Source organism: Fragaria vesca, linkage group LG3 (genome assembly GCF_000184155.1).
Source record: "Fragaria vesca subsp. vesca linkage group LG3, FraVesHawaii_1.0, whole genome shotgun sequence".
Taxonomy (NCBI): domain Eukaryota; kingdom Viridiplantae; phylum Streptophyta; class Magnoliopsida; order Rosales; family Rosaceae; genus Fragaria; species Fragaria vesca.
In genome coordinates this window covers 27561785-27586555 of record NC_020493.1, presented here as the reverse complement: position 1 = coordinate 27586555, position 24771 = coordinate 27561785, and the positions used below count along the sequence as shown (strand labels likewise).

Below are 24771 nucleotides of genomic sequence, written 5' to 3'. Positions count from 1 at the left end.
TTGGCGTGTTACATGTGCTTCTGATATTCAAATCTAACAATTTTGTGCCTCCTAAAATCTTGTGCCTAAGGCGGTGGCCTCCTTAGCCTCACCTCCGGGCCTGGTGTCATCATGGCATGCTCATGTTCTTATGAATTGATAGGCAATCCTTTCATCTCACCCTTTGGAGTTGGATCCGAGCTTATTTTTTTCGAATCACTAATCATAGATTAAGCATTATGGAAATTGTTGTTTTGGAAAGTTAAAGCGTCTTTCAGAGTTTCAGGTACTATGTACTAGCAAATGGACACTTATTGTTCTCTTTGTAACTATTAATTAGGTTGAGATACAAGAAAGAAACAAATGATTTACACATGCTTTCACAGAGTTCTTTTTTTTCTTTTTTTTTAAACTTTTTATTAATAATTCACACACCCTACATACGTCAATGAGGTTTGAACTAATGACCTCAAAGTTGTCAGTTAAACACCTTAACCAACCAAGCCACGGCTCATTGACAGAGTTCTTTTACAGAGTTCTTACATACGTACACACAAAGATAATTGACTGATCACTTCTGTATATGCTTGGTTTTGAAGTCCTGTTTTGTCAACATAAAGTTCTAGCACTCCATCAATCTATATTTCTAATCAGGTCGATGCATGTAACCAATTATGCCTAGATGCAGGACTAATGTGCATGATTAATCATAGAAAGAACATACCATGATACTTCACAAAATTAAGAACCAAAATATATTGATCATAATCATACCCAATTGCTAGAAAGTGCAAAATCATGAAATCTAAAAGAGGACTCCCCAGCTGTATCTCTCTCAAGCCTCTCTGATAACCTTTCTTCATCAAGTTCTAACTGTAGAGGTTGTATTTGGTTCCCGCTAGGCTGACGAGACAATTGAACTTCAGGCGGTAGCGGTAATGGTATAGTTGATGGAGAGGCACCCCTCCTTGTTTGGTTTGTGTTTGAAGGAAACACAGTTCTATCCCAGAGAAAAACGTGAATCGGCACCGGAATCTTGGCGTGACGGTGCAGCGACAGCTTCTGGCTAAGTGAAACAGTATCGTAGCATCTAATTGCTCCTGTTGAAGAAACCATCCAAGGGAGCACCTTTTGGTTCGAGACCCTTGACACCACCAGCAGCCTTGACGCCTGCACTGCTTCTTTGTACAGATTGCTCAACCCCGATCGGCTTGAAGGTGCATTTTCATCACCATCAGCCACTGATGAAACGTATATAAACCCCTGCGGATCACAAGGAACTCAGGAATTAAAAAGACAAGCTATCTAACTAGTAATCGCTTACCACATAGTTAGGCACATCAACTGTCACATAATGTGGTCGTCGGATCGGAAAATAAGGTAGATATATGTTAATAGTATATGGTACCTCTTCTGTGCGGCTAATGGCGAAACCAAGTTTGACGTCTCCTTCTTGCAATTTGATTTCAATTGGAATTTCTGGACCAAGAGGAGCATACCACAGGCGAACAGCTCGGACTACACCAATGTCAACCCCATGGTAATCTTCAAAACCATACAAGCTTGCACTTGCAAGATTTGCCAAATCGGATAATGACCCTGCATTTACAGTTGAAGAAGCTGTCTCTCCGGAAATCTAAAAACAAAACCACAAACTAATGAGTTAACTATATATATCAAGCTTACGTACGTATAAATATATATATATATATAAATATATATATATATATATATATATCAACGTACCTTGGTAAGAAGGGACTCGGTTTGGATGTTCATGAAGACGACGGGGACGCCAGAGGCCTGGGAGGCATTGAGCCAGGCATTTGCCCTAGCAAGGGTGTCATCCAAGTCATTGTAGCGAGAAGCTGCGCGATCTGAAGCCTTGGGAAGGAAGAGTACTGAAAGGAAGCTGCTAGAATAGGGAATTGGTAGCAACTCCTGCATCCTTCTTTCCCAAGGATATGCAACATATCCATCTTGAAGCTTCGTCCTGGTTAATGCACTAACCATCCGGTCGTTCCTTGAAGCTGCAAATTATTCTTTGAATTAAAACCGTGCATGCAAATGATGCAAACAATGTGAAGTATTATATATATATATGATCCCCTCATTTATAGAGCATTAAGCAAAGCAATCTAGCAGCACATAAACAAAACACACCAACACTCGCGGGGCATAACCACAGCATCCCAACCTGTAGTCATCAATTAATTAATTTGCCGCAGAGTGTATATGGTTGCTGTTCCTTCAATCTTAATAGGGCAGCCATGCCATGTACATGGTGGGGATGCTCAATAGAAGTCGGGCACACCGCATGCCATCACATGGCACTAGTACGACTACGTACCCGATTAAAAATTTTGTCATTATATTTTAATCTTAGTAGACATATACGACTATCATGTTCGTTCTTGATCTTGTAATTCTAAACACATAATCAAATTCTAGGTCGAACATCTAACATTATTTTCTTTCCAATGTCTCTTTACTTTTTTTGAACTACATTATATACAGAAATGAATTTATTTCACTACTGTCTTCATCATATTGATGACCATTCTCATTCTATTCCACCAACTTCACCTACAGCTCCAATATAAGGCAAAGGAAACCCAATAACATTCTTCCTACTGCAAATTATTACTCTAATTCTCCAAACCAAAATAGTTATACATGAAATAATAAAGTAAGGTTGCAAATTTCCAATAATGAAGCTGTCTAGCACCAGTTAAATTTGGTCAATCTCCATTTTCAACAAATGAAAGAGGAAGTCATGAATGTCAGATGGGGGCAGCTTAAAAGGAGTCATCGCTTTCATACAACAAAACACATTCCTAGAAATATTGGCCAAAAAAACCAAAAACAAAAAAATATCTTCCAACTTAATTTAGTTAATTATATATTGAGCTAGGGTTCAACTAGTTCATAATTAACGTGCACTACTGGCCAACTAGGGCATTTCTTAATCCGGACACGTGTGAGCATATCACTCGTCCAGAGATGCATAATGAAACAGTAGAGAGTAGAGAAGAGAAAAGAATAATGGCGTACAAACCGGTCAACGTAAAAGTCAATGGGTTCGTCTCTCTTACCTTGTAGTTCAAAGCAGTCGGCTTCGGTGCGATCGCAGAACCCGACGGCGTAGTTGGGATCGGAAATGGACCGGAGCATGTACACCCTTTTCCCGGCGGAGTCGTTGGGTACGATACAAGCCTGCAACTCCGTGAAGTCGTCCCGGCCGCGGCGGACTCTGACCTGGATGGACGTGTCCTTGGCCTTGAAGGAAGCGTGGAGAATCTTCTGGACGCCGCTCCTGCCGTTCTTGAACGGCGACTTGACGGTGACGGAGGTGCCGATACGTAGCTCCTCGACTATGTCTCCGGTCTGGAGCATGTCGTCGGTCCACTCGTCGGCTTTGGAGGTTCCCTTGAGGCACTCGATGGAGAGAACCACAGGGGATTTCGGCTCTCGCGTCGGTGAGTCGGAGCTCGGTTGTGATCGGTCCATGGTCATCTGAATAGGATGCCTCAATTAATGCTCTTCCACCCTCGTGTTGAGGTGAGCTTGTTATATATGGAAGTATGGAACATGAAATGGATGCAGAGAAAGAGAAAAGGAAGGAGAGGGATGGTTTGGTTTGGTTTGATTAGGCGAAGAAATACAAAGTCAATGAAATCGAGGGGCGGGTTTTTGAGTCTGGTTCACATCAGACGCACGCTAAGTTGCTACGAATTTTCTTCCTCTAGATTATATTATACTATATGATTTAATTTCATGGTATGATATTGATATATAGTGTACGGTTAGAGAATTAGATGATGGCGTTATGTGATTACATCTCTCAATTATGGGTATTCAACTATCACTAGCTTAATGATGCTTTTGTTGAAACTATGTGCGATATTTCTTCGGCGTGCACTCACTCTTTCTTTCTCGTTTGAACTGATCGAGAAAGGTTGTACTAGCGTTTACCTTTCTTTAGCTAAATGTTCTACTCTTATCAGCTAGCTAAGGTATTGGTAGTTGTTATATATTGCGGTCGGTACCTCTAGTTGAACTCAAAATAAGAAATTTCAGAAGGTTTGGAAGGGCATAAGAATGATAAGATGATGTGTTAATTAGAAGTTGTATGTCGATAATCGATAATACTATTAAAGGTACGTGACTTTAAATCTTTAATTACCGTTAACGTATGTGAACCATTGATTTTTATTTTTTGTTCTAAATTAACCTATTATCATGCAAATCAGGGGCGGATCCAGGAATTGAAACCAGGTGGGACTTGAATTTTTCACTATAAAAAAAAAACTCAACTGTTCGAGAGCAATTTATAGATTGAAAAGAAAGATACACATAAAACATGAGGAACGTATTGATGAGCATTCCTCCTCAAATGCATGGTTATACAAAACAATATTCATAAAACTCTCTAGATGTAATACTAAATGAAGTTAAACAAACATGTTGTTGTAATACGAAATAATATATATATATATATATATATATATATATATATATATATAAAACTTAGCTCGACTAACTAAATCTAACACTACGATAACTATTTTGAAAGAACGAAGAAGACGATAAGTCTCTTTATTTTAATAAAATATATGAGAAAACGACATTCTCTTTCTTTTTGAGAGAATTGAAATTGGGTATCATATATATGTAATATACTAGCATATGACTATATGGTAAGAGAGGACTGTATGTTTTTATCCCAACAAACTAGGGTGGGACTTGAGTCCCGTCCGAGTGTGTGAACACCTAGATCCGCCCCATTGCCAATAACTTATGTTTGACAGATCTGCTCGAGGTGAATTAGGGGTTCGACTTCAGCTATTGTATTCGACTATTCGGACACGATCGACCACGATTCCAATACTTGTTCAATTGATTATTCAAACCAGAAACTTCTTGGTTCTTACCAGATTCTCATATAAACCATACACAAGTGCGCTACTATTCTGTCGGAATATATATCGTATCAACTTGGCTTAATTAATTAAGAACACGATTAATCAATTAGATTGCTCAATCTAGGTTTCTAGTATAATAATAGCAATATACATCCATGTATTTTTCACTCGAATCAACATCACTATTTTAAAAGGAATAAGGCACAAGACATTGCTCGTGACCCAGAGAATAGCAAACTTTGAAAATAAGCAAAGTTTGTCCCATGATGCCTCTGGAATCTTCATGCTTGACTAGTATCTAATCACCACGACTAATGATTTGATTGATCTAACCATTTTGCATATTAGCTAATGAGTGTGAGTGAATGTATTTTGGAGCTTATATAAAGTTGAGAATGGACCTAGTGCTTATCCTAATTTAACTAGCAATGAGGTAGGTTTCGGGCGCCAAAGACGTCGGCAAAGGGAAGCTTGATGATGAATGGGGTGACGATAACGTGGAAAAGTTCTTGAATCATAAGAAATTGAGAGCAACATTGCACCAACTGCATTCTTACACAATTTGGTCTATTATATACGTCACTCACACAATTTGGTCTATTATGTCCCATGCCAATTGTATATATCGATGAGCTTCAAGTAATTAAATTTATCACACATGTTGTAGTTCTATCGGTTTTCTGGCTTTTCATTTCAGTTTGAAATATGTTATTGCAGTGTAGACTAGTAAATAAAATCAAAATAAAAAATGAAAAATAAGGTCAATCTTGGTTGGATTCGAAATAAACCAATTTTATACACGCAAAAAATTCTTGTACACACCGATGAAAAAGTAATTTTAGCTATACATAATCATTCATATGATAACCATATATCTGTATTGATGACATATAATCTTAATCATCCACATAATATGTGTTGAAACACGTTGTGTACTAAAGACATTCTCTTGCGTGAAGGTGGCATGGCCGAAGGACAAAATCCAACCTAATAATGGCCAGATCCAAAGCCCAAGCATTGGGTTTATGGGAGCCCAATCCACTTATTGCACCACCAGCCCACCCAATGCCGAACTGAAAGAACGAACGAAACGGCGTAGCTTCTGAAAATTGCGTTGAAATTAGTAATCGCCGACGTGCCGACGTCGTTATCGGCGTTTGCTTGCAAAGAATATCAAACTGACCCCAAAAACAAAAAAAACCAACAAAACAGAAGAAGATTCTCATACGCCAGTTGATCAATTAGCAACCAGAATTAATCTCAAAATTTTTGGAATCAAAATAGAATCTTCATAGCCATCCATATAATTCGTGGCCTCTGATCCTCTCAATATTCACTTCACATAATCCATTAATCCTCACTTGGATTCTCATTTCTGTCGAGCTCTGTTTGATTAGCAAGAAAAACAGAGCAGCTCTAACAAGTAAGCTTTTTCTTTTCTGGGTTTCATTTATTTGAGTGAGTTGGCGTTGGTTTGATGTGGATTTGTGTTCATTAGTTTAGTTCTGATGTTGGGTTTGTGGGTTTTTGTTGTGAAGGTTGATACGTACTCTGTCATGGTACAACTACAACCATGTTGATGGTATATGCTCCAAGAGCTATCACATATCTAGATTCTCATATACTAAATGAGACCATATTACCATGTAAGATTACACATGTGAATTCCTTGAACAATGTTTCAATCTGTCTTGGCCGAATCCGAGCTCCTTGTAGTTCTGTATTGTCTGCTTCTTCATTTTATTGGAAGAGTCGAAATCAGCAGAGCAGCACCAAGAAATGGCTTGTAAGTGACCAAGTGTTTAAGCAAGTTCGTCACCTTTTATTTTCTTTTTTAATTTGTAAGAGAAGATTTTTAGGGTTTATATAAGTGTGACGTACTTTGCTGTTACCAATTACAGTGCCAGATGCATGATTCAATTCCATCAGACGAGGAGTATCGATCATCGCGGAACATAGCAATCAGTTTGTTTAGGAGGTACAGGAATGTGCTTGACCGGGGAGGAGGTGACAACTTGAAAGTATAATGAGTGGTTTTCTTGAACTTGGTATTTTTCTGAGGTTTTTTGTTTGGTTTGTTTAGGAATTAAAGGGTTTTGTTTGATCAGGAGTTCATCAGTGCTGGGGTGAATGCGTATGCGCTGGGATGCACGGATGAAGGATTAAGAAAAGAGCTTATTGATATGATGCAAACTGGTGTTGAAATTGAAGCAATGGAGAGCTATGGTGGAAGCACTAGTTTGAAATCCAAGATTGCATCAGGGGAGGTAAGTCGGTCCTTCCTGGTTGAACTTGAACGATTTATCGAAATTGTACTACTCATTATTATCTATATGATTGTCTTTGGTCGTAAATGTGATCTTTGTAACCACTCTCTTTTGATACATAGAGGTTCATCTTTGGGACTGATTGTCATCGTCTGGTGCAGATTGATGAGTGCATTCTGTGGTTGAGCATCATATTTATCACCATTTTGTGTACGCCGCAGCCAACGATAGTTAGATGGTCATCCACACCTCCAGTGTCAGATGAAGAAAGGCTCAAGTGGAAAGGCTTTTGTGCTGTCATAGCAAATGCTTATTACTTGAGGGGAATGGCATGGTAAGATGCTTTCAGCATATTACATTTCCTACCTTGAGCTTATCCTGCTAGTATTAAGCACCTGTAATGCTTAATCCGAGCTCTTGTTTGCCTATGTGAATTCATGATATTCCTGTTCAAGCATAACACTAGCCATTTGTGTGATGTACTTGGCCAGTTCTCGATATTCCTCAAGTACTTCATGCTAAGATTATTAGTATCCAATTGCAGTACTTGGCCTTTATCTGTATTCATAGTTTGTGATGGTGCACCATTGTTCTTCATTATTTCTTATTGTTGTTGAAGGCTTCCTGTTAAGACTCTTCAACTAGAGCAAATGGCAGTAGTTGGACATGCTGAGGAACCATCTGTTGTTGCAAGTCGAATGCGATTAGTGTTTAGCACACTCGAGGTTTGTGGATATGCTACATTTTTCGGAGTAATTGTAAATTATTGTTATGAGGTCTGTTGTTGTGGTCCAGATTCACTAAGTTTCCGAACTATCTGGTATAATCAGTAAAGAGATTCTTTTTCGGTGAATCAGTATATATCAAAGTATCAAACGAAATTTAGGCTGTGACCTAGAAATCCAGAATTAACTATGATAGAACATTTTGCTTGGTGTCTGATGACGTATTTGCTTATGCAGGTTGTGAGTCCACAGTGGCCTAGAGTCTAATGCTTCACTACTGCCTCAGCATGAACTGATATTGCTGATTTGCTGGCCTTACTGTCAAATTTGTAATTTATTGTAGCCTAAGCATTTTCCTCTCTAGAGAGGGAACCCAAAAAAGAAAAAGAAAACAGTGGGAAAGAACTAGCTCTAGATTTGAACTTTTTGTAATTGTAAACTGCCAGTGCTCTTCAAGTGTTCAGAAAATTCAAATTTGGCTGCCGTTCCAATTATTGTTCCTCTAAAATGATTCCATCAATGGAATATTTCGGGTACAAAGCAAGTCATCATCATTCTTACTCCCTTCTCTCTCCTCTATAGAACATCTATCCAAATTGTTCCAGATTTGACTTGCAATACAAGTTTCCACAACAATGCTGTATGAACCATAATGGAACAGCTTAAATAATGATCATCTTCAACTCAAAGAGAGCCATGTCACAATGAAACTAAGTAAAAGATGTCCACCTAAGTACTGCTGAAGCTCTGCAATTCTATGTTTACCAGCAACATCATCTTAACATTATGGCATAAGTCCCAACACCTAATAATATATATACTAGCCTGATTCCACATATATCTACTCAAAAAGCATGTTCAACTGGCATGAACAAACTCCGATTGTGCATGTATCATTCTCCACATCAACCTACAGAAGGCAAATGAAACTAGATGAGAATAGATTCAGTAACAGCATACATTTTGCATTTGTCAATAGTTTGCATAACACGGAACATTTCAGGTATGTTTTCAAAATTCCTGATAGAGTTCAAAACTTTCAACCCTGTTCTTGAATAAATTCGTTTTTAGAAATTGCACTAATTCAAAAACAATTGGTTTCAAGGTTTAATTGTTCAAACACAATGATATTTGCAGAAAGTTTGAAAGATAAATACCAAAATGACATAGATTCAGCTTAGTATTGAGCACAGTAAAAGCATGCTACCTTACTAAGTCCATCTCTTCTGTGGAGTAGCATTTTTTGATTCCTTCCGCAGAGGCAAAGGACGCCTTTTATTGATTTTTGAATCTCCACCAGCTGATAACTGCCTTGGCCTTGAAGTTTGAGATGTACCGGGTCTTTTAAAAGCACTCGCTGACTGAGATTTTTTTGGTAAGGGGGATAAGGGACTTGCTGGTCGGGAACTTGGACTTGCTGTTTGAGGTCTCGAAAAGGGGGATAAGGGACTTGTTGGTCGGGATCTTGGACTCAATGATTGCCGTCTTGGACTAACTGTTTGAGATCTTGTGTTAACTGATCGCAAATGCCTTGAATTCATACTTATCTCTTTCAAAGGAGCCACCGATGTGCACCTGCTAGTTAGTGGATCTACCATAGAAGTTGAAGCCTTTTCTGGCACTAGTTTCTGGCATGTTCGGTTCACGGGGGAGGAACAATCTGAATCGGAAGGGCTTGTAGTACTATCCATATCATAAAGAAGATTGTCTGCCATGTGAGGAACTTTTGGAAGAGTGTCTGCAAAGTCTGAATCATCCGAGCTTAACGAAGAAGAGTAAGAGGACCTCTGAAGCCTTGCATGGTGTACTACCTGTATTCATACAAAACACACAATTAACTCAGAAAACATTCCTTTCCACAATTCTAAAACCTACTTTTCTCACCCAGGAATGTCTTACCTTCTGCTCTAGAACCGCCATGTCCCTCTTTAGTCTTGTAATTGTTGAATTTTTTCTACGAATTATGTCCTCCAACTGTGCAATCCTCTGTCAAAATTGAAGACGATAAATCAGATCAATCAAAGGAAATTTTGGAATGAAAGAAGAATGATAGAACATGAGAGTGAAGTTACCTTCGAACCAGCAGTTTCAGATGAGTGGAGTAAAGAGGTTAGCTCCCTTATGGTCCCATCTTTCTCTTCACAATCCCTTTTGAGATTGTACATGTCTTGTTCAATAGCTAAGCTGTTCAGCTGTGTAAATTGCAACAAATCACATCAATGACATGATACGTTGGAAATCTTGTCTATTCTTGTCAGTTGTTAAAATAATTCATCAACATTAGGTAGTCAACTTTCATGTTCCAGACATGTAAAGAAAATTAAAGTGTCTACTCTACTGCCATTTTTGATACTTTTTGCAGGCTAATGGAGTAAGGAGTTGATTAGAAATGTTTATGGGGTTTAACAACCAAAATAAAGTAGAAGAAAATGAACAGACAATTCTGAGATCACCCAAGATTTCAGAAGGGAGAAGCTTTTTATATTTCAGTTTCATTCACTGAAGTTTCTCACTGTAATGTCATGCACATTCTTGTCATAAGTTGTATTCTCCCTATATTTAGTTTGGCTAGTGTCAGAATTTTGATGGTCCTTAACCAATCCATTGCAACTCATAGACTTGGCATAGCAACACAGTTGCGAGCTATTTAACTAAATAAACAGCAACTATAACACTACTGCTAGCCTAGAGAACACATTCAACATCAGTAATCCATTTCAACTAGGAAAAATTTAAGGGCATAATTACGATTACAACCAACTATGAAGAACAACTTCTACCTAGCATCAATGTAGAAGTTATTGATAACATATATCTAGCACTACAGCTTAAACTTTTGAAAAACAAAATGCTTAAACAACAAAAGAAGTTAACGACGTAAACATTATAGATATTGCTTCTGAGAGTTTAGTCACTTGACTTTGCAATCTTGGTTGATAACCTATGGGATCCCTCACAAACTAATTTATCGAGACAATGGTTTATCAACAATGCTTTATCAAAAGATCCGTCATTCTGAAATTACAGTGTTATATACCTGGAAGTCAGCAGCAGATGTGACACTTGATGCCAGGTCTGATAAATCAGACATGCGGCGCTCCTCTTGCTCTGCTACATGGTCAATAGACATTTTATATTGTAGTATCTCATACCCACCGGATCCTTTCATGTCATTACAACCCTGTTACAAAATGAAGTAATGATTCAAGATTTGTAATGAACTAGCAAAACTGTCATACACTGGACAAGATAACACATTTCTCAACCAGACAAACCAATCCAACTTGTAAGAAGAAACTCTTACCACCAAACCATGAGAAACATCACGATGCTGATCACAAAGCCAACAACCGCAATCAACGAATTTGATTTTATCACAACCAAAAGCTTCATCAGATTGCATTTCTATGTCCTTTGTTGGGGACATGACCGGAGTCTCAGTCCCCGGGTGGTCCTTTATGTTACTTATCTGCGCGCATAGACTGTCAAGCTTGTGCTGCATGTTCAACAACACCTGATCCTGATAATAGAGTTCCCACAAAGCATTAAACCAAGCAGACTATAAACTCTCATCACACACACATAAGAATCACAGAATCAGCAAATTATGCAGTAGCAATTCTATTTACACATCTGAATACTACTAAAACAACAATGTTCCAAACAAACGAGTATCTGATACATCATACATAACAAAGACCAAATTTCTTACAGCTTTCAATCCAATCTGGGATTGTATTAAGTATTAACCAAAAGCATTAAACAGAAGAATGAAATGTACTATGCAAACCAACCTTGTAGATAATAGACCTTAACTGGTACTAATTCAAGGACCCTAATTCAAACCAATCTCTGATATAAACACATGGAACCGTTAAAATTAATCAAATTTTCACATAAATGCACATAATCAAAATCATCAAGAACCAATCTTTAATCCAAAAACCGTTAAAGAATTTCACAATTCAATTAAAAAACCCATAATTCAAATCCACAATTAAACAAAAACCCCAATTATAAAAAAGCTCAGTTCTTTACAAACCCTAAACTCCACCGATTTCTTCAGCCGCGAAATGATGCGGTTCTTCCTGGACTCGGCGGCGGCGACGCTTATAACGGCGACGAAGAGAATCCTCTGGATTGGGGTAAAGAGCTCCCAAGCCACGGCTTGCGCCGGCTCCAAGCCCCCCCTTATGGCTCGTGCCGACGTGGCGTCGTCGGCGTCGGCCAGCCATCCCTGAAGGGACAACCATGACAGCTGTCGAGCCGCGGCGGAGGCGATATTGCGCCCGCGGTGACTCGGCCGCTCGGCGCTTCCAATGGAGAGGCGCCGCGTGGAGGGGGAGGGTATGGGGCTTAGAGAAGTCGAGCCGAGACGGAGCCGAGCCGATTCGAAGCCGAATCGGAGCTCTTGGAAGGGGGAGTCTGCCATGGCATGAAGGGCGGAGAGAGGAGAGAGAGAGATGGACGACGTTGATTTGCAGGTATGAATGGGAGTGAAATCAGTTTCTTTTTTGTTGGTTTTTTTTGTTTGCTGGTTGTTTTTTTGGTTGTTTGTGATTCAAAAAAATTTGAAATGAGAGGGAAACCGCAATAACCGTTGGCTCAACGTTCGAGACAGCAGGAACCATTTTGAACTTCTTCTTTCTTCCTCTTGTTCTTCAATGAGAGTATCTGAATTTTTCTCGTGGACTATTTCAATTTTGCTTGGTAAATTCAGGTGTTGAATGTCTGGGGCAATAGAAGTTCAGTGTATCATCATTGTTACGGTAAGTTTTATGAAATTTGTGTATGTATGATGAGCGAGCAACGGATTTGTTGTTTGTTAGTTCGCAAAAAGGCAAAAAATCTATGAATTTGCTGGAGTGTTTTGAGTTTCTATCTGTTATCTATAAATAGATTATCAAGATTTCTTGCTAAATGAAACAAATCCTTTGAATCTATTCGTTCGCGCTTTAATTTGGTGAGCTTAGAAATGATGTTGGGTGAAAAATTTGGGTTATTTATTGTTTCGAATACATCTTGATATCATGGTTACATGAATTTGGATTCTTTCTCGAAAATAAGGTTACTGATTCAGATATGACTTGAAACGTGTATGAATAATGTAAATTGAACCTGCACAATTACAACTCATCAACAAGTCGATACATTAACAACTATGCATGGGTTTTTTTTTTTTATGGGGAAAATAAATAATTAAATAGAGGTGTCTCGAACACACCCAATGTTCATACAATCAGATAAGGCTAAAGAAGCCTCTGGGGAAACATTCTCCACCAAAGACCACACCTATCAGATCTATGACCCATATTAGCAATGGCATATATTGAAATCAAAGTTAGCTTCTCTGAATACATGTGAGAAGTGAATGAACTCAAATGAGCTACTCAAACATTTAATATCATGTCAGAGTTTGAGGAGTATCCAAGGGGGCTGAGAAACACCATTAACTACATTGATAATTAGTTAGGAGTCCCCTTCCACTTCAATCTTTGTGAGGCCTCTCTCCTTTGCACAGATAAGGCTGTTTCGGAACACCAGGGCCTCGGCAACAGGGACATTGGTGACACCTAAGTTGAAAGCACCCGCTGCAATTGGTTGTCCAGAAGAAGTTCTTAAAATGAAACCTCCTACAGCTGAGTTGCTCTTAACCGAGCCATTAAAATTAATTTTAACCCAATCGGTTGGGGGTAGTGACCACCTGATCATATTTGATTCATTTATTCTTCCATTTGTATCCATATTGATGCTAACAGAATCAGTAACGCTACATTGATGAAAGGTAGCTGCATCAATAATTGAATTGGGACAAGGGACTTTTCCTTTGAAGATAGCATCATTCCTTCCTTTCCAAACCTGCCAACAAGTGATGATTAGTTTTTCAAAGCATTTGCCATCAAAAGGATTTTCCAAAACCCACTTATTTAGAACTTTGAAAAAACCCTCCTCCCAATTGATTGGTGGAGCTAAGCCACAAGGTCCAAACATCTTTTGTACACTTGCAGTAAACAAATAGATGATCCATGGTTTCATTGTCCTCATTACACAGAGGGCAAGAATTATCTTGAATCAAGCCAAAAGGAGAGAGTCTATCTCTTGTCTTGAGTCTTCCTCTCAAAAGGAGCCAGCCAAAAAATTTAATTTTTGGCTGTATGTTCAGAGACCAAACCTTCTTGATCAACTCAATTCTACAATGTTTTTCTTTATCGTTCAATTGGAGCCAGGTCGCAGACTTGATAGTAAATCTACCATGTGGTGCAGGGCCCCAAACAAACTCATCCTCTGAGGGATGAGTAGGGATTGGGATTCCCATAATTTTTTTACCACATCTTCATTTAGGTATTCTCTTAACTTTGTAATGTTCCAACCATCCGCATCAAAATAATCACTCACCACCTCTTGAGTATTAATAGTATTCCTAAGTTGATCCGGAATCAAGGTAATAAGAGGGAATTCAAAAACCCAATTAAAAGTCCAGAAATTAATAGACTTACCATCCCCTATGATCCATCTCATACCTTTTAGAATTATGTCTCTTACATCCAGTATACCATTCCAAGCAAAAGAGTTTTTTTGTTTCTTCTTTGCCTGGAAAAGGGAGCACAACCTGAGTTATTTCTTTGAAACAACATACACCCACCAATTGTTTTTGTCAGTAAGAATTTTCCAAGCAAGCTTGGCTATTGCAGCATTGTTAAAAAACTATGAAGGTCTAACTCCTAAACCTCCTAGTAATTTAGGCTTGCAAATCTCCTTCCAAGCAACAAGAGCATGTTTCATCTCAGCTCCCCACGAGAAATTTCTTTCTTGCTTATCTATTTCATCTGTCAGTTTTTTAAGGCACTTAAAGCAAGACATCACATGGTTTGGCATTCCAGCCAAATTTGCTTTAATGAGAGTAAGTTTTCCAGCTCTTGATAAAGTGTTATGTTTCGAGCCGGCCAGCTTGTTAGAAATGGTTGTGCATTGGAGACATTAGACTTGTTTATTTGGTTTAAATGAGTCATCAAATCAAACATAATACGCCATGTTTATAAACGTACTAGGTGGATTATCTCGGGGCACTTGTTTAATGAACAGGTTGAGTTTAAGTTTACGATATTATTAATTATAAGAGTTCAACGATGAACACACTCAGACCGATTTATTGACGTGAAAACGTCATATATGCCCATATTTTTTCTCTTTAAATGTCCAGGGTAGGGACATTTGTGACAATTGTTTACTTTAAAATGGGTCGGGATATATGGATTGTAATTGAGGGTATGTAACTCTCACTCCCCTTATTAAATCCTATAAATGAGTCGGGTTTGATTTTGCCTTATGACACTTTCAATCTTAATAGCAAATGAACATTAGCCTACTCTCATCCAAGCACAGGCCGCCTCCAAAACCAAAACTCCATCCCAGTAGCTCACCCACCTGGCTCATCATTTTTGTCATCACCAATCGCACTATATGCCTCCCAACAGCTAAGGAAATCATACGACCACAAATTGTTGTCGCTTTTGCATCTAGCTCATTTGACCCGAGCCACCATTTTTCACACATATTAATGTAACACCATGCTCCGTTAATAAGACTCGCTAAAACCTTAGATACCCATTAATGTTGAGCAAAATGTGGGAGTTATAACTCATCTTGACTACAATTGTAGTCAAAAACAGAAAATAGAGGCTGACTAATCTCTTTCTCTAGTAGACACAGGTCCGGCTTAGCGGTGCACTGGTACTACAAACGGGATATGAAACCTATCAAGGGAATTACAAAGCAGCGTCAAGAAAGGAGACCGTGTCTAGCGGTCTTTGTTGCTCTGATGCCTAAGTCAGTCAATGAATTTGTAATAACAAAGTAACGGTTTAGTAAGTAACAAATGTGTAATTAATGAAGAGAGCGAATGATACATTGTATAGATGGGAAAAAAGTTTGAACTTTCCTTCTATTCGATGTGGGATTGAGGTCCCAAAGATAGCTTAGCAAAGCGAGCCAACATTCTTTACACATATTAATGTGACGCCATGCTCTGTTAAGGCCCACCAAAACCTTAAGATACCCATTAACGCAGAGCAAAATGTGGGAGTTATAACTCATCTTGATTGTAATTGTAGTTGGAAACAGAAAACAGAGGCTGCCTAATCTCAATCTTTGGCAGACACAGGGTCGATTTCGCGGTGCACTTGTACTTCAAATGAGATCTGAAACATGTCAAGGGAACTACAAAGTGGCGTCAAGAAAGGAGACCGCGTCTAAAGGTCTTCGCTATTATGATGCCTAAGACAGTCCATGTATTTGTATTTACAGAGTAATTGTTTGGTAAGTGTTAAATGTGTAGTTATTGAAGAGAGAGAATGATATATTTTATAGATGGGAAAAGGTTTTGAACTTTTCCTTCTTTTCGATGTGGGATTGAGGCTATTAGGCTTGACATCTGGCGAGAGCTGTTGCTATCTTGCCGATGGTTTAGGTGGTGTAGGCATGTCTTGTGCTTATCTCGGGCTTAGGTCTTGGTGAATATGCTAGGGTAGGCATGTGTATCTACATTTTTTTTTGTATGAAGATGGTTTATCCTTTGAGAAAATATAATCATTAATGAAAAATAAAATTAAATAAAATAAAGACTACCTAATGTGGCAGCTAATATGACTAAATTGTCCGACCTATCAAGAATTTCGTTAAATAACATAGTTGTATCACATCAATTGTCACATAAAAGTGAGATTCATGTGGTACTAACAGAGGTGGTTCGCTTTACATTGTTTTTGAAACACATGTAAGGGTAAGTGTTCATTATTTGTTAACAGAGACGGTAGACCAGTGTATATCTTATAACTGATGAAACCTATGTTAGAAATAGAATTAGGACAAAGAATGATCAAGTTTGTTTTTGAGCTTATTGGCATTATCAAGCTAATAATATGATCACAACCTGTGAACATGTGTTGTAAAGTGGACAAGGAAACACTCATCCTGTGAATGAAAGATAAATAATTTTATGTTCCCTTGTGGAATAATTCTAAGGACAAATGTGTACCTGATGTTATGGGTCTGATGTTATATCATTTCACTTATATGTTATGGTCTCTGAATCCTCTGTCTTAATCCTGATTTTTCAAAGGTGACTAACTAATAGCACATAGCCTTTCAGAGATTCTAGTATTCTGCAATCTACCCTAAGAACATTGTTTGGTCTTCATCAAACAAAGACTAGATTGCTGTTTTTCAGTTGTGATCACTTAGGTAGCTTAATCATGTTGCTAGCAGAAAAGGAAAAAAGTCCCCACTTCAAAAGTCATGCAACTTCATGATACCCACAGTAGAGTACAGCTGTGCTGTTCTCTCTTCCTCTCATTGTGGCCAAGATCACCAAATGCCAACAAGTAAGAACAAGAACAATAAGGGCATTCTGCTCTTCCACAAGAAACAATAAAACAAGTAGACAAAGTAATTTTTCTTTCAATGGTAAGGAAAGGCATTTGGGGAGGACATGGATATATGGACATGGACATGACATCAGTCATGACATGGCAATCACTTGAATTTTGGAGCCAAATAGGGATATATATATAGCGACTCATCACTCATCCATTAATCCAGCTAGCCTGCATTCAAACAACTACAATCCTTCTTCACCAAGGCAACTCATTCAAACTTCAAAGAACTGGTTTCTTATATCTTTGCTTCAAACTTAAAAGCTTCCCACTTCATGCTTATGAAAGCAAAGTTGAAAACTATAGGTATAAGCAAAAGAAAACAAATAATGCATGTTCCTCTTTCTTTTTTTAACATACATTTCAGCACATTTTGTGTTTGCAAAGTCCTAAGAAGGGAATGGGCGAGCTTTATCTGGAAACTGCAAGAACACAGGGTTTAATATCCATAAAGGCAAATAGCCTACTTTCATCAAAATACCAACCCCATAGCACTACAACCAACTATAATAATAAAAAATAAAAAAAAACTTGAAATGGGGTGTTATATTATTGCATATAGAACCTAGATCTGCCTGAACCATTCAATTTCAATGGCACTAACAGAAGTCAGAGTCTTTGAAATCAATCAAAACTGGGGCATTCAACGTCAAATCCAAACTGGGAACCAGAGAGATTTTGATACTACAAATGAGCAAAACAAAAAGCTTATGCTTTCAGAACAGGTAAGAATTAAGATGCTGCACTCATTCTTATCTAATTATTCCTACCAAAATAAAAAGAACCATGCTTGCTTTTACGTGCTTCACAAGTGATTTAATGGAGCTGCCTACTGATGGCATATCCCCATTTCCTTCAAGAAAATGTGGGGGTGGAGGCTGTGGAGCTAAAGCTCTCTCACACTTTGAGGGGGAGAGAACACATTGTTTGAGCTCCACACAGCTATAAATATGAAATGTCACATCTAGCAGGAAAAATAAATGTACAGCTTGAAATTGCTTCCTATAATGTCATTAATGGGATTAGATCTTACAGCAACTTTTAGCATCTCCCTTCATTTCTCCTCCACCCACATAATAAATAACAACCTACTATCACTTTTTTCAGTTCAGAAGAGGTCCAGCATTGCTTTCTATCTTCTTTTCCAAGTCCTAATGGTCCTGTACATAAAAATAGGCAAAGTCCCTCCTAGACAAGAAGTTATTACTGCTGCTGGTTTGAACATGTACACTTAGCACGAGCTTCTGACAGTGTCTGGAAAATTTTAGCACAAGAAAGGAAAGATCAATGAGGGTTAAAAATGGAGGTACAAAATTTTGGCATGGTTTTACTCTTTTCAATGTACCTGGACTTCAGTTTGAAGGTTTTTGATGTAGTCAACAGCCAAATCTAACATGTCTGCAGTGTTGGTTTGCTGCACAGAAAGACATGAGGGGTATTTGAGTTCATTGTCCTCACAATGTAACAATTTCAAAGTATGTACAAAAGAAAGTGAAAGATTTACCTTGTCCATGTTAGGTACAAGCTCTTGTAGTTTCCTCATTCGTTCACTGATTCGGGTTCTTCTGACCTGTTTCAGCAAATGAGCATATTAACATTTAAACTATCATAAATGTGCCTTAATTTGCAAGCTTTACGTTAGGGATACTCAAGACAGATGAAATAAATGCTACTAAAACAAAATAAGCATTACCCTCTCAGCAATGCTTCTAGGGTGCGTAGCACAACCCCGCTTTGCTCGAATCTTACAAGGCACAGAATCTTGGAACTGCAAGAAATTTTCAATGGCAGCCATTTCTGCTGAAGTTTTTGGCAAGCTCAGGTGATGAGCCAAGGGGCGACCTCTTGCTTCCATATTCTGAATGACAACAAATGATGTGAGAAACAACATTACAGGTAAACACAACCAAGCACACTAGGAACATAAATACTCTACCTGAGTTTCTGAAGCACTTAGACCAGTAATCGTTTTCACATCATCATCATCATCTCTAAAGTTAGTTGAACCAATGATATCATCCGCCAAAAGAGAAGAGTCTTCCCAAGAACCCATGGGGAATCCTGAGACATAATTGTTACCACGACCTTCACTAAACCCACCACCGGTGCGGTCTTGATTGTTTGATCTCATTCTTTTTTCCCCAACTTCGGAAATTGGACTCATCATGCTGGACGTAGATGATGGTGGCCCTGATGAGAAGTTCTTCAATCTGCTTGCAGGAGAAAAAGATGAGTCTTCATTAGTGCCATTACTCGCTCCAACATTTCCCATGCCTCTCAATGCAGCATACCCTGCCACTGCCAATTGCTAAGAATCATTAAGGATCATTCAACTATGGGTATCATCTCCTTTTTCAATCTAAATATGACTAAAGTACATAACCAATACTTTGGTTTGTTTATAAATGTGCATACTGTAATTAGATTCTTTTTAGCACTAGCTATTGAAAGTGAAGTGCAAGCATCAGAAAGACTGGTTTGTACTAAGATCATTTCCAAATCACTCAAGATCCAATTGACTTATCAAATACATCCTCAAGAAAAAACTGACTTAGTATATGATACATAAATTTTCCATAAATCAAAAGAAATCTGCTTCATTTTAAAGCATCAAACTGATCGTGAGAACAAGGCAATCTGAAACAGCAGACCAAAAAGAACATACCATCAATATTGATATTGGCGAAAAGTCCAGCAGGAGAGCTACTATGCCGAATAAGATTTGAGTGAGTAACACCACCAGTTTTCATCAGAGGAAACTGATTTGACCCCATTGGATAAGCAGCAGCAGCTCCCTCATTAGATGAAGCCAGATTCTGATTCGGCAAAGGCGGTTTTGTAGACGGAATTTGGTAAAAACCCTGAGAAGTATAGTTGTTCATATGACTCTGCTGCTGCTGCTGCTGCTGCTGTTGTCGCTGCTGCTGCTGTTGTTGTTCTTGTTCTTGAATCATTGCTGCATCATTATCCAGCTTAGGCACCAAAAACTGTGGTTGCTGAGTTGTTTCTACTTTCTGATGCGGTACAATCTCTTCTGTTCCTCCAATATCACCACCTTGACTAGACATAAATCGAGCTAAAATTCTCTCAGTTTCGGGGCTAGGGGCTCGGTTGAAGAAGGGTTCATTGAATTCAGTGTCCAATATATTTGCAAAATAAGAACTCGGTGCTGATCGATACCGCAACAAGCTGGATGAGTTCACATGCTGCTGCGGTTTATGATGCTGCTGCTGAAGATCAGACTCCATTGCTTCCTTCTTCCTAAATTCTCATTCAAAGACTCGAAATTTTAGAAAAAGATCCAAACTTTCTTTAACTATATTCCTTGAAACTCCTTTTCACTATTTCTAGCCAGATTAAATCCTGAAGACACTGTCTCTTTCTCCCGGCACAATATTCCCAGAGAAAAAGATGCACCTTTAGTGAAAACACAATCAAACCAAGAATTCTTAGCTGCCCCAAAGCCAAATCCTAACAGCTTTTCCTTGGAAGAATAGAATTTTAATACAAACGTAGCGTCTGAAACAGAGGAAACTGAGATGAATAGACACTAGAACTATTCACTCAATCTACTAATCACCCATTTTTCTATTGTTGAGTATCAATCACCCAAGTCAAGAGATAACATAAGAAATCCAAACCAAAGCCACTGAAATGCAGAAAAAAATAAAGGAGGATAAAGACAAAGCAAGAACAGAACCATGTAGAAAACAAACCTTTCTTTTCTTTTTTTTCTTCTTCTCTTGACTGTTGGTATGAACTTTGAACTTGAACTTGAACTTTCTAGCAAATCTCTCCTTTTTCTCTCTCTGGAGATTTGCTTCTTCTCACTTTTCAACAGGTTCTGTTACTTCTGCTGGACATAGAGTGGTGGTGTTTTCGTTGATGCCAGTGAGTGAAGAGAGATAATAATAAAGTGCAGAAAACAATAAAAACCATTTCCTTTCTCTCTTTCTGTTGTGTCACAGCCAATCACAAGTCCCATAGACCCGAAATCTAGTCTCCAGGATTTGGCAGTGTATGCAGTTTTATGTAACCATTATGCCCTTGAAGAGTGGGAGTATTATCAGAAGAGCCATGCGTTCAAGGAGAGAAATAGCTGCACATATAATTTGATGGCAGCAGAACCATGATTTCAAAGCAACAGAAATGGCTGGATTGTGTACACGTTAGCCATGAGAAGACTAGAAAGAACATAATCTAATCCCATTTTTAGGAGTAAAGCTAGGTTTTTGGTGGGGAGGGGTGACCACAACTCACAAGGGTGGTGAGAAAGCTTGACTATCATGCCCTTGTTTGTTTGGACCACTATTATTGTGGTTGTGGGTGCTGGTTTTGACACAGACAACTTTGTGCCCCTGATCAAAAGGCAATTTTTCTTTAGGGGAAGTTTTCTTAGGTCTACTACAATCGTCCAAATCAAGGATGAAGCTCTATGATGAACATTTTATACAAGAATTTTTATGTGATATGTATATGCTAATTTGATAGTTCTAGACACTCCTTTGAAATGGATATGATGTTTGATAGTTACACTTACGCTAGTCATTTACAGAGACACTTCATCTTTCCTTATTGCAATTATTGTATTTTGAAAAATTTAATTTCAATTATGTAAGAAAGTTGACATACGTTATAGACTTGTAATTTATCCATTCAACATCAAAAAGTGACCGTTGCTTATCATATTTTAGGTGTCAGTCAGAAACAGACAGACACAAGTCATATTTCATATGTTTCGACAATTTCAATGTTGAGACTTGTTTTATTTTCATTCCTTAAAAGCTATAACTGTTAACTTGTTACCCTAGGTTTCGCCTTAATTTCAATTTGATACCCATAGTTTATATAAACTAGTTTATCATCCTTCTGTCAAATTTGCTATTGCATGTAGGCTTTCCAAATTAATCAATTTTCTTTCTTAAATGTTCAAAATCTTAAGATAAATAATAGTAAGCATAGCAAAGTGGTTAATTGTAAAAACCTAAGATGACAAATTAGTTGAAAGAGTAACATATTGATACTGAGGTGAAATCTAGAATGGCAATTAGCTATTCACTTATTAAGTCTAAAACCTATTACCATATGTTTATTTTTGTGATTAATTGAATGTGTATGCAACACTAATAGAGCATAAATAAGGTGAAAATGTATCCATGTTGATTATTTTGGGGGTAAGTCGTCTTGTTGAGGATTGCAAAACGTATTTGAATGCATTCAGTTCTATTCAAGTACGACATATCTATCCGTGAAGCACATTGTGTGGCTAAGAGCATCTCCAACAGTGAGATTTAAAAATTGATATATTTAGCAATAATTTTGAAATTTAGGAATCGATTTAATAATGTTGCTCCATCAGTAATTGCTATTTTTTATGTTTTAATAAATTGTAAAGTGACACGTGGGCAAGAGAAGAGAGAGACAAGATTTAGCAATTGCTTTAATTATGCATGGATCATTGACAAATTTGTCAATTTCATTTACAATTTCATTTAGCAATTATCAAATTTAGCAATTGTTTATGTATTCTGCTGGAGTATCAATTTACCTCTAAAATTGATAAATTTTTAGTTTAGCAATACTACTAGAGATGCTTACAGGTTAGCCTAGCTTTTGTTAGTTTTTCAAGTGTTGATGAATTATGGTTGGGTGTGAGTCCTGTTATTATTATCGAGGATGTTATCTGCAAGGATAATTGTTTTGCTTATGATGTATCACAAAATTTTGGTGCTATGTCCCCTTTGTAGGTTAAATAATATAGTTACCCATTGATCTAATAATATCGGGTAGGGCTTACCCTAACCTCTTTAAAATAAGGTACGTGAAAGCGAGCGACTTCTCTTATATTCAATATCTTATTTATGATTCGTGTATGGGTATACATTTGTGAAGTCTTATTGAATAAGGTCTTATAAGATTATTCTAAACTCAATTTTGAGTGTGAAAGTGCGAATTTCCAATCTTTTCGATTGTAGACTCACTAATAATTTCTAAAGATAGACTTAACAAAAGTGGGCAGGGGAAATGTTAGGTACCTTGGCTAATCTTTTTGGGGCCTGTTTATGTTGTGGAATTGTAGAGAGCGACTTTACAAGAAAAAAGAAACAAGATCATTTAATGCAAATAAAGATTGTTGGGTTTTATGACTTAGGAAGACAATTATCATCATTATTTTTTCTAACAAAATTATCCGTAAGAAAAACAAATCGCATCCATTGCTTATAACTAAAATTGTTGGATGTCGACGTCATGAGTCTCTTACTATTAGTTGTTGTTGTTGTGGTCGTCGTCGTCTTCGTATTTTGGTGGTGGCGTTTTTGTTTGTTGGTGGCGGTGGTGACTTGGGGTGTATTTTTAGGAGTTGCAGGTTATTTCAGTAGTTGTGAAATGGTGAAGCAATAATTGGTGTTGGAAATACAGTAATGGTATTCTCTAGTTAGTTTATGGGTTTACTTTCGCGATTTACTTTTCTTATTTGTTTGAGAAGAAAACATCACAATCATAACAATCAACTCGTTTTACCAATCCATTCAGATCAAATTAATATTTATTGTCTGTCTTTGTATTATCTTCTATTAAACACATGAATTGCTTGGATAACAATTGTTTTCAAAGTGCACTATATATTGGATGTGTATGTGTGATTGTACAAACGAAAGCCAATTATTTAGCCTTGTGCATGATTTAATTTCACTAGAAATTACATGCAAGCAACAAATAAATTGCAGGAAGAGCAACGCAATCTGCCACTATGAAATTTACCAACCAAATTAGCAAACCTTCAATAAGACTACTTCTGCAGTTCTGAACTTCTGATTATATATTTCTATCTTTCGTATAATGCAACTTAGTAAAAGAATAAATCCTCCATCATTTTGGGAGATCGAGACTGATGATAAACAATGAATCTTTTATAAGAACGATCTGGACCGAATTATTATTTGCTTGAATATATAAATGACACGCCAATCTGCTGACATTATAGTACTAGGGTTTCTTTAATCTGGCTTGTCCAAATTAAGTATGTAAGGGTTTCCAAAACAAAAGGTTTATGGTGCTTAAAATAGGGGTTTATCTCCCTAATTAGTGGGGAACCAATGCTGCTACGAGGAGTTCTCCCATTCATACAGCGATGCTTTGCTCAATTATTTCTTGGGGGTCCTTTGGTTTTTAGTAAGTAGGCCAACATTTCTAATAAAAGACAAAACATCACGTTGAATCAACATCAATTATGTACGTGTTCCATTGTTAACTAAGCTTATGTTTGTCTTACTAGAGAGCCATTAACCCATAATTTAGTATGAACCTCTCTGCCATTTCTTTTGACTGGGTTTCACGATTTCATCAAGATTTTGTTGTTATCACAGATTTTAACCTAATGGTCAGTTCTAATGAATGGTCAGTTCTAATGAATGCACACTAGTTTGGATTATATATGTCGATG

At 37.7% G+C, this 24771-nt stretch overlaps 4 protein-coding genes across 4 annotated transcripts; 1 reads left to right on the top strand and 3 right to left on the bottom strand.

The window, feature by feature from the left end:
- Positions 1 to 357: 357 nt before the first annotated feature.
- LOC101303311 lies at positions 358 to 3565 on the bottom strand. Its single transcript, XM_004295164.1, has 4 exons — positions 3075 to 3565; positions 1726 to 2009; positions 1388 to 1615; positions 358 to 1242 (listed from the first exon to the last, which is right to left on the bottom strand). Exons 1-4 carry the CDS (start codon positions 3493 to 3495, stop codon positions 748 to 750), a joined length of 1428 nt encoding a protein of 475 aa, XP_004295212.1. The 5' UTR covers positions 3496 to 3565; the 3' UTR covers positions 358 to 747.
- Positions 3566 to 6085: 2520 nt separating this feature from the next.
- LOC101303020 lies at positions 6086 to 8349 on the top strand. Its single transcript, XM_004295163.1, has 7 exons — positions 6086 to 6327; positions 6443 to 6690; positions 6806 to 6925; positions 7013 to 7171; positions 7333 to 7505; positions 7791 to 7896; positions 8134 to 8349. Exons 2-7 carry the CDS (start codon positions 6478 to 6480, stop codon positions 8161 to 8163), a joined length of 801 nt encoding a protein of 266 aa, XP_004295211.1. The 5' UTR covers positions 6086 to 6327; positions 6443 to 6477; the 3' UTR covers positions 8164 to 8349.
- A 388-nt stretch (positions 8350 to 8737) lies between these two features.
- Positions 8738 to 12328, bottom strand: LOC101298111. Its single transcript, XM_004296289.1, has 7 exons — positions 11939 to 12328; positions 11201 to 11416; positions 10934 to 11077; positions 9969 to 10088; positions 9796 to 9882; positions 9492 to 9707; positions 8738 to 8806 (listed from the first exon to the last, which is right to left on the bottom strand). Exons 1-7 carry the CDS (start codon positions 12326 to 12328, stop codon positions 8738 to 8740), a joined length of 1242 nt encoding a protein of 413 aa, XP_004296337.1.
- Positions 12329 to 17889: 5561 nt separating this feature from the next.
- Positions 17890 to 20728, bottom strand: LOC101302735 (transcription factor bHLH122-like). The gene is made up of 6 exons (XM_004295162.1): positions 19993 to 20728; positions 19264 to 19625; positions 19021 to 19185; positions 18832 to 18897; positions 18673 to 18741; positions 17890 to 18581 (listed from the first exon to the last, which is right to left on the bottom strand). The coding sequence occupies exons 1-6, from the start codon at positions 20573 to 20575 to the stop codon at positions 18531 to 18533; spliced, it is 1296 nt and encodes a 431-aa protein (XP_004295210.1). The 5' UTR covers positions 20576 to 20728; the 3' UTR covers positions 17890 to 18530.
- Positions 20729 to 24771: the final 4043 nt, after the last annotated feature.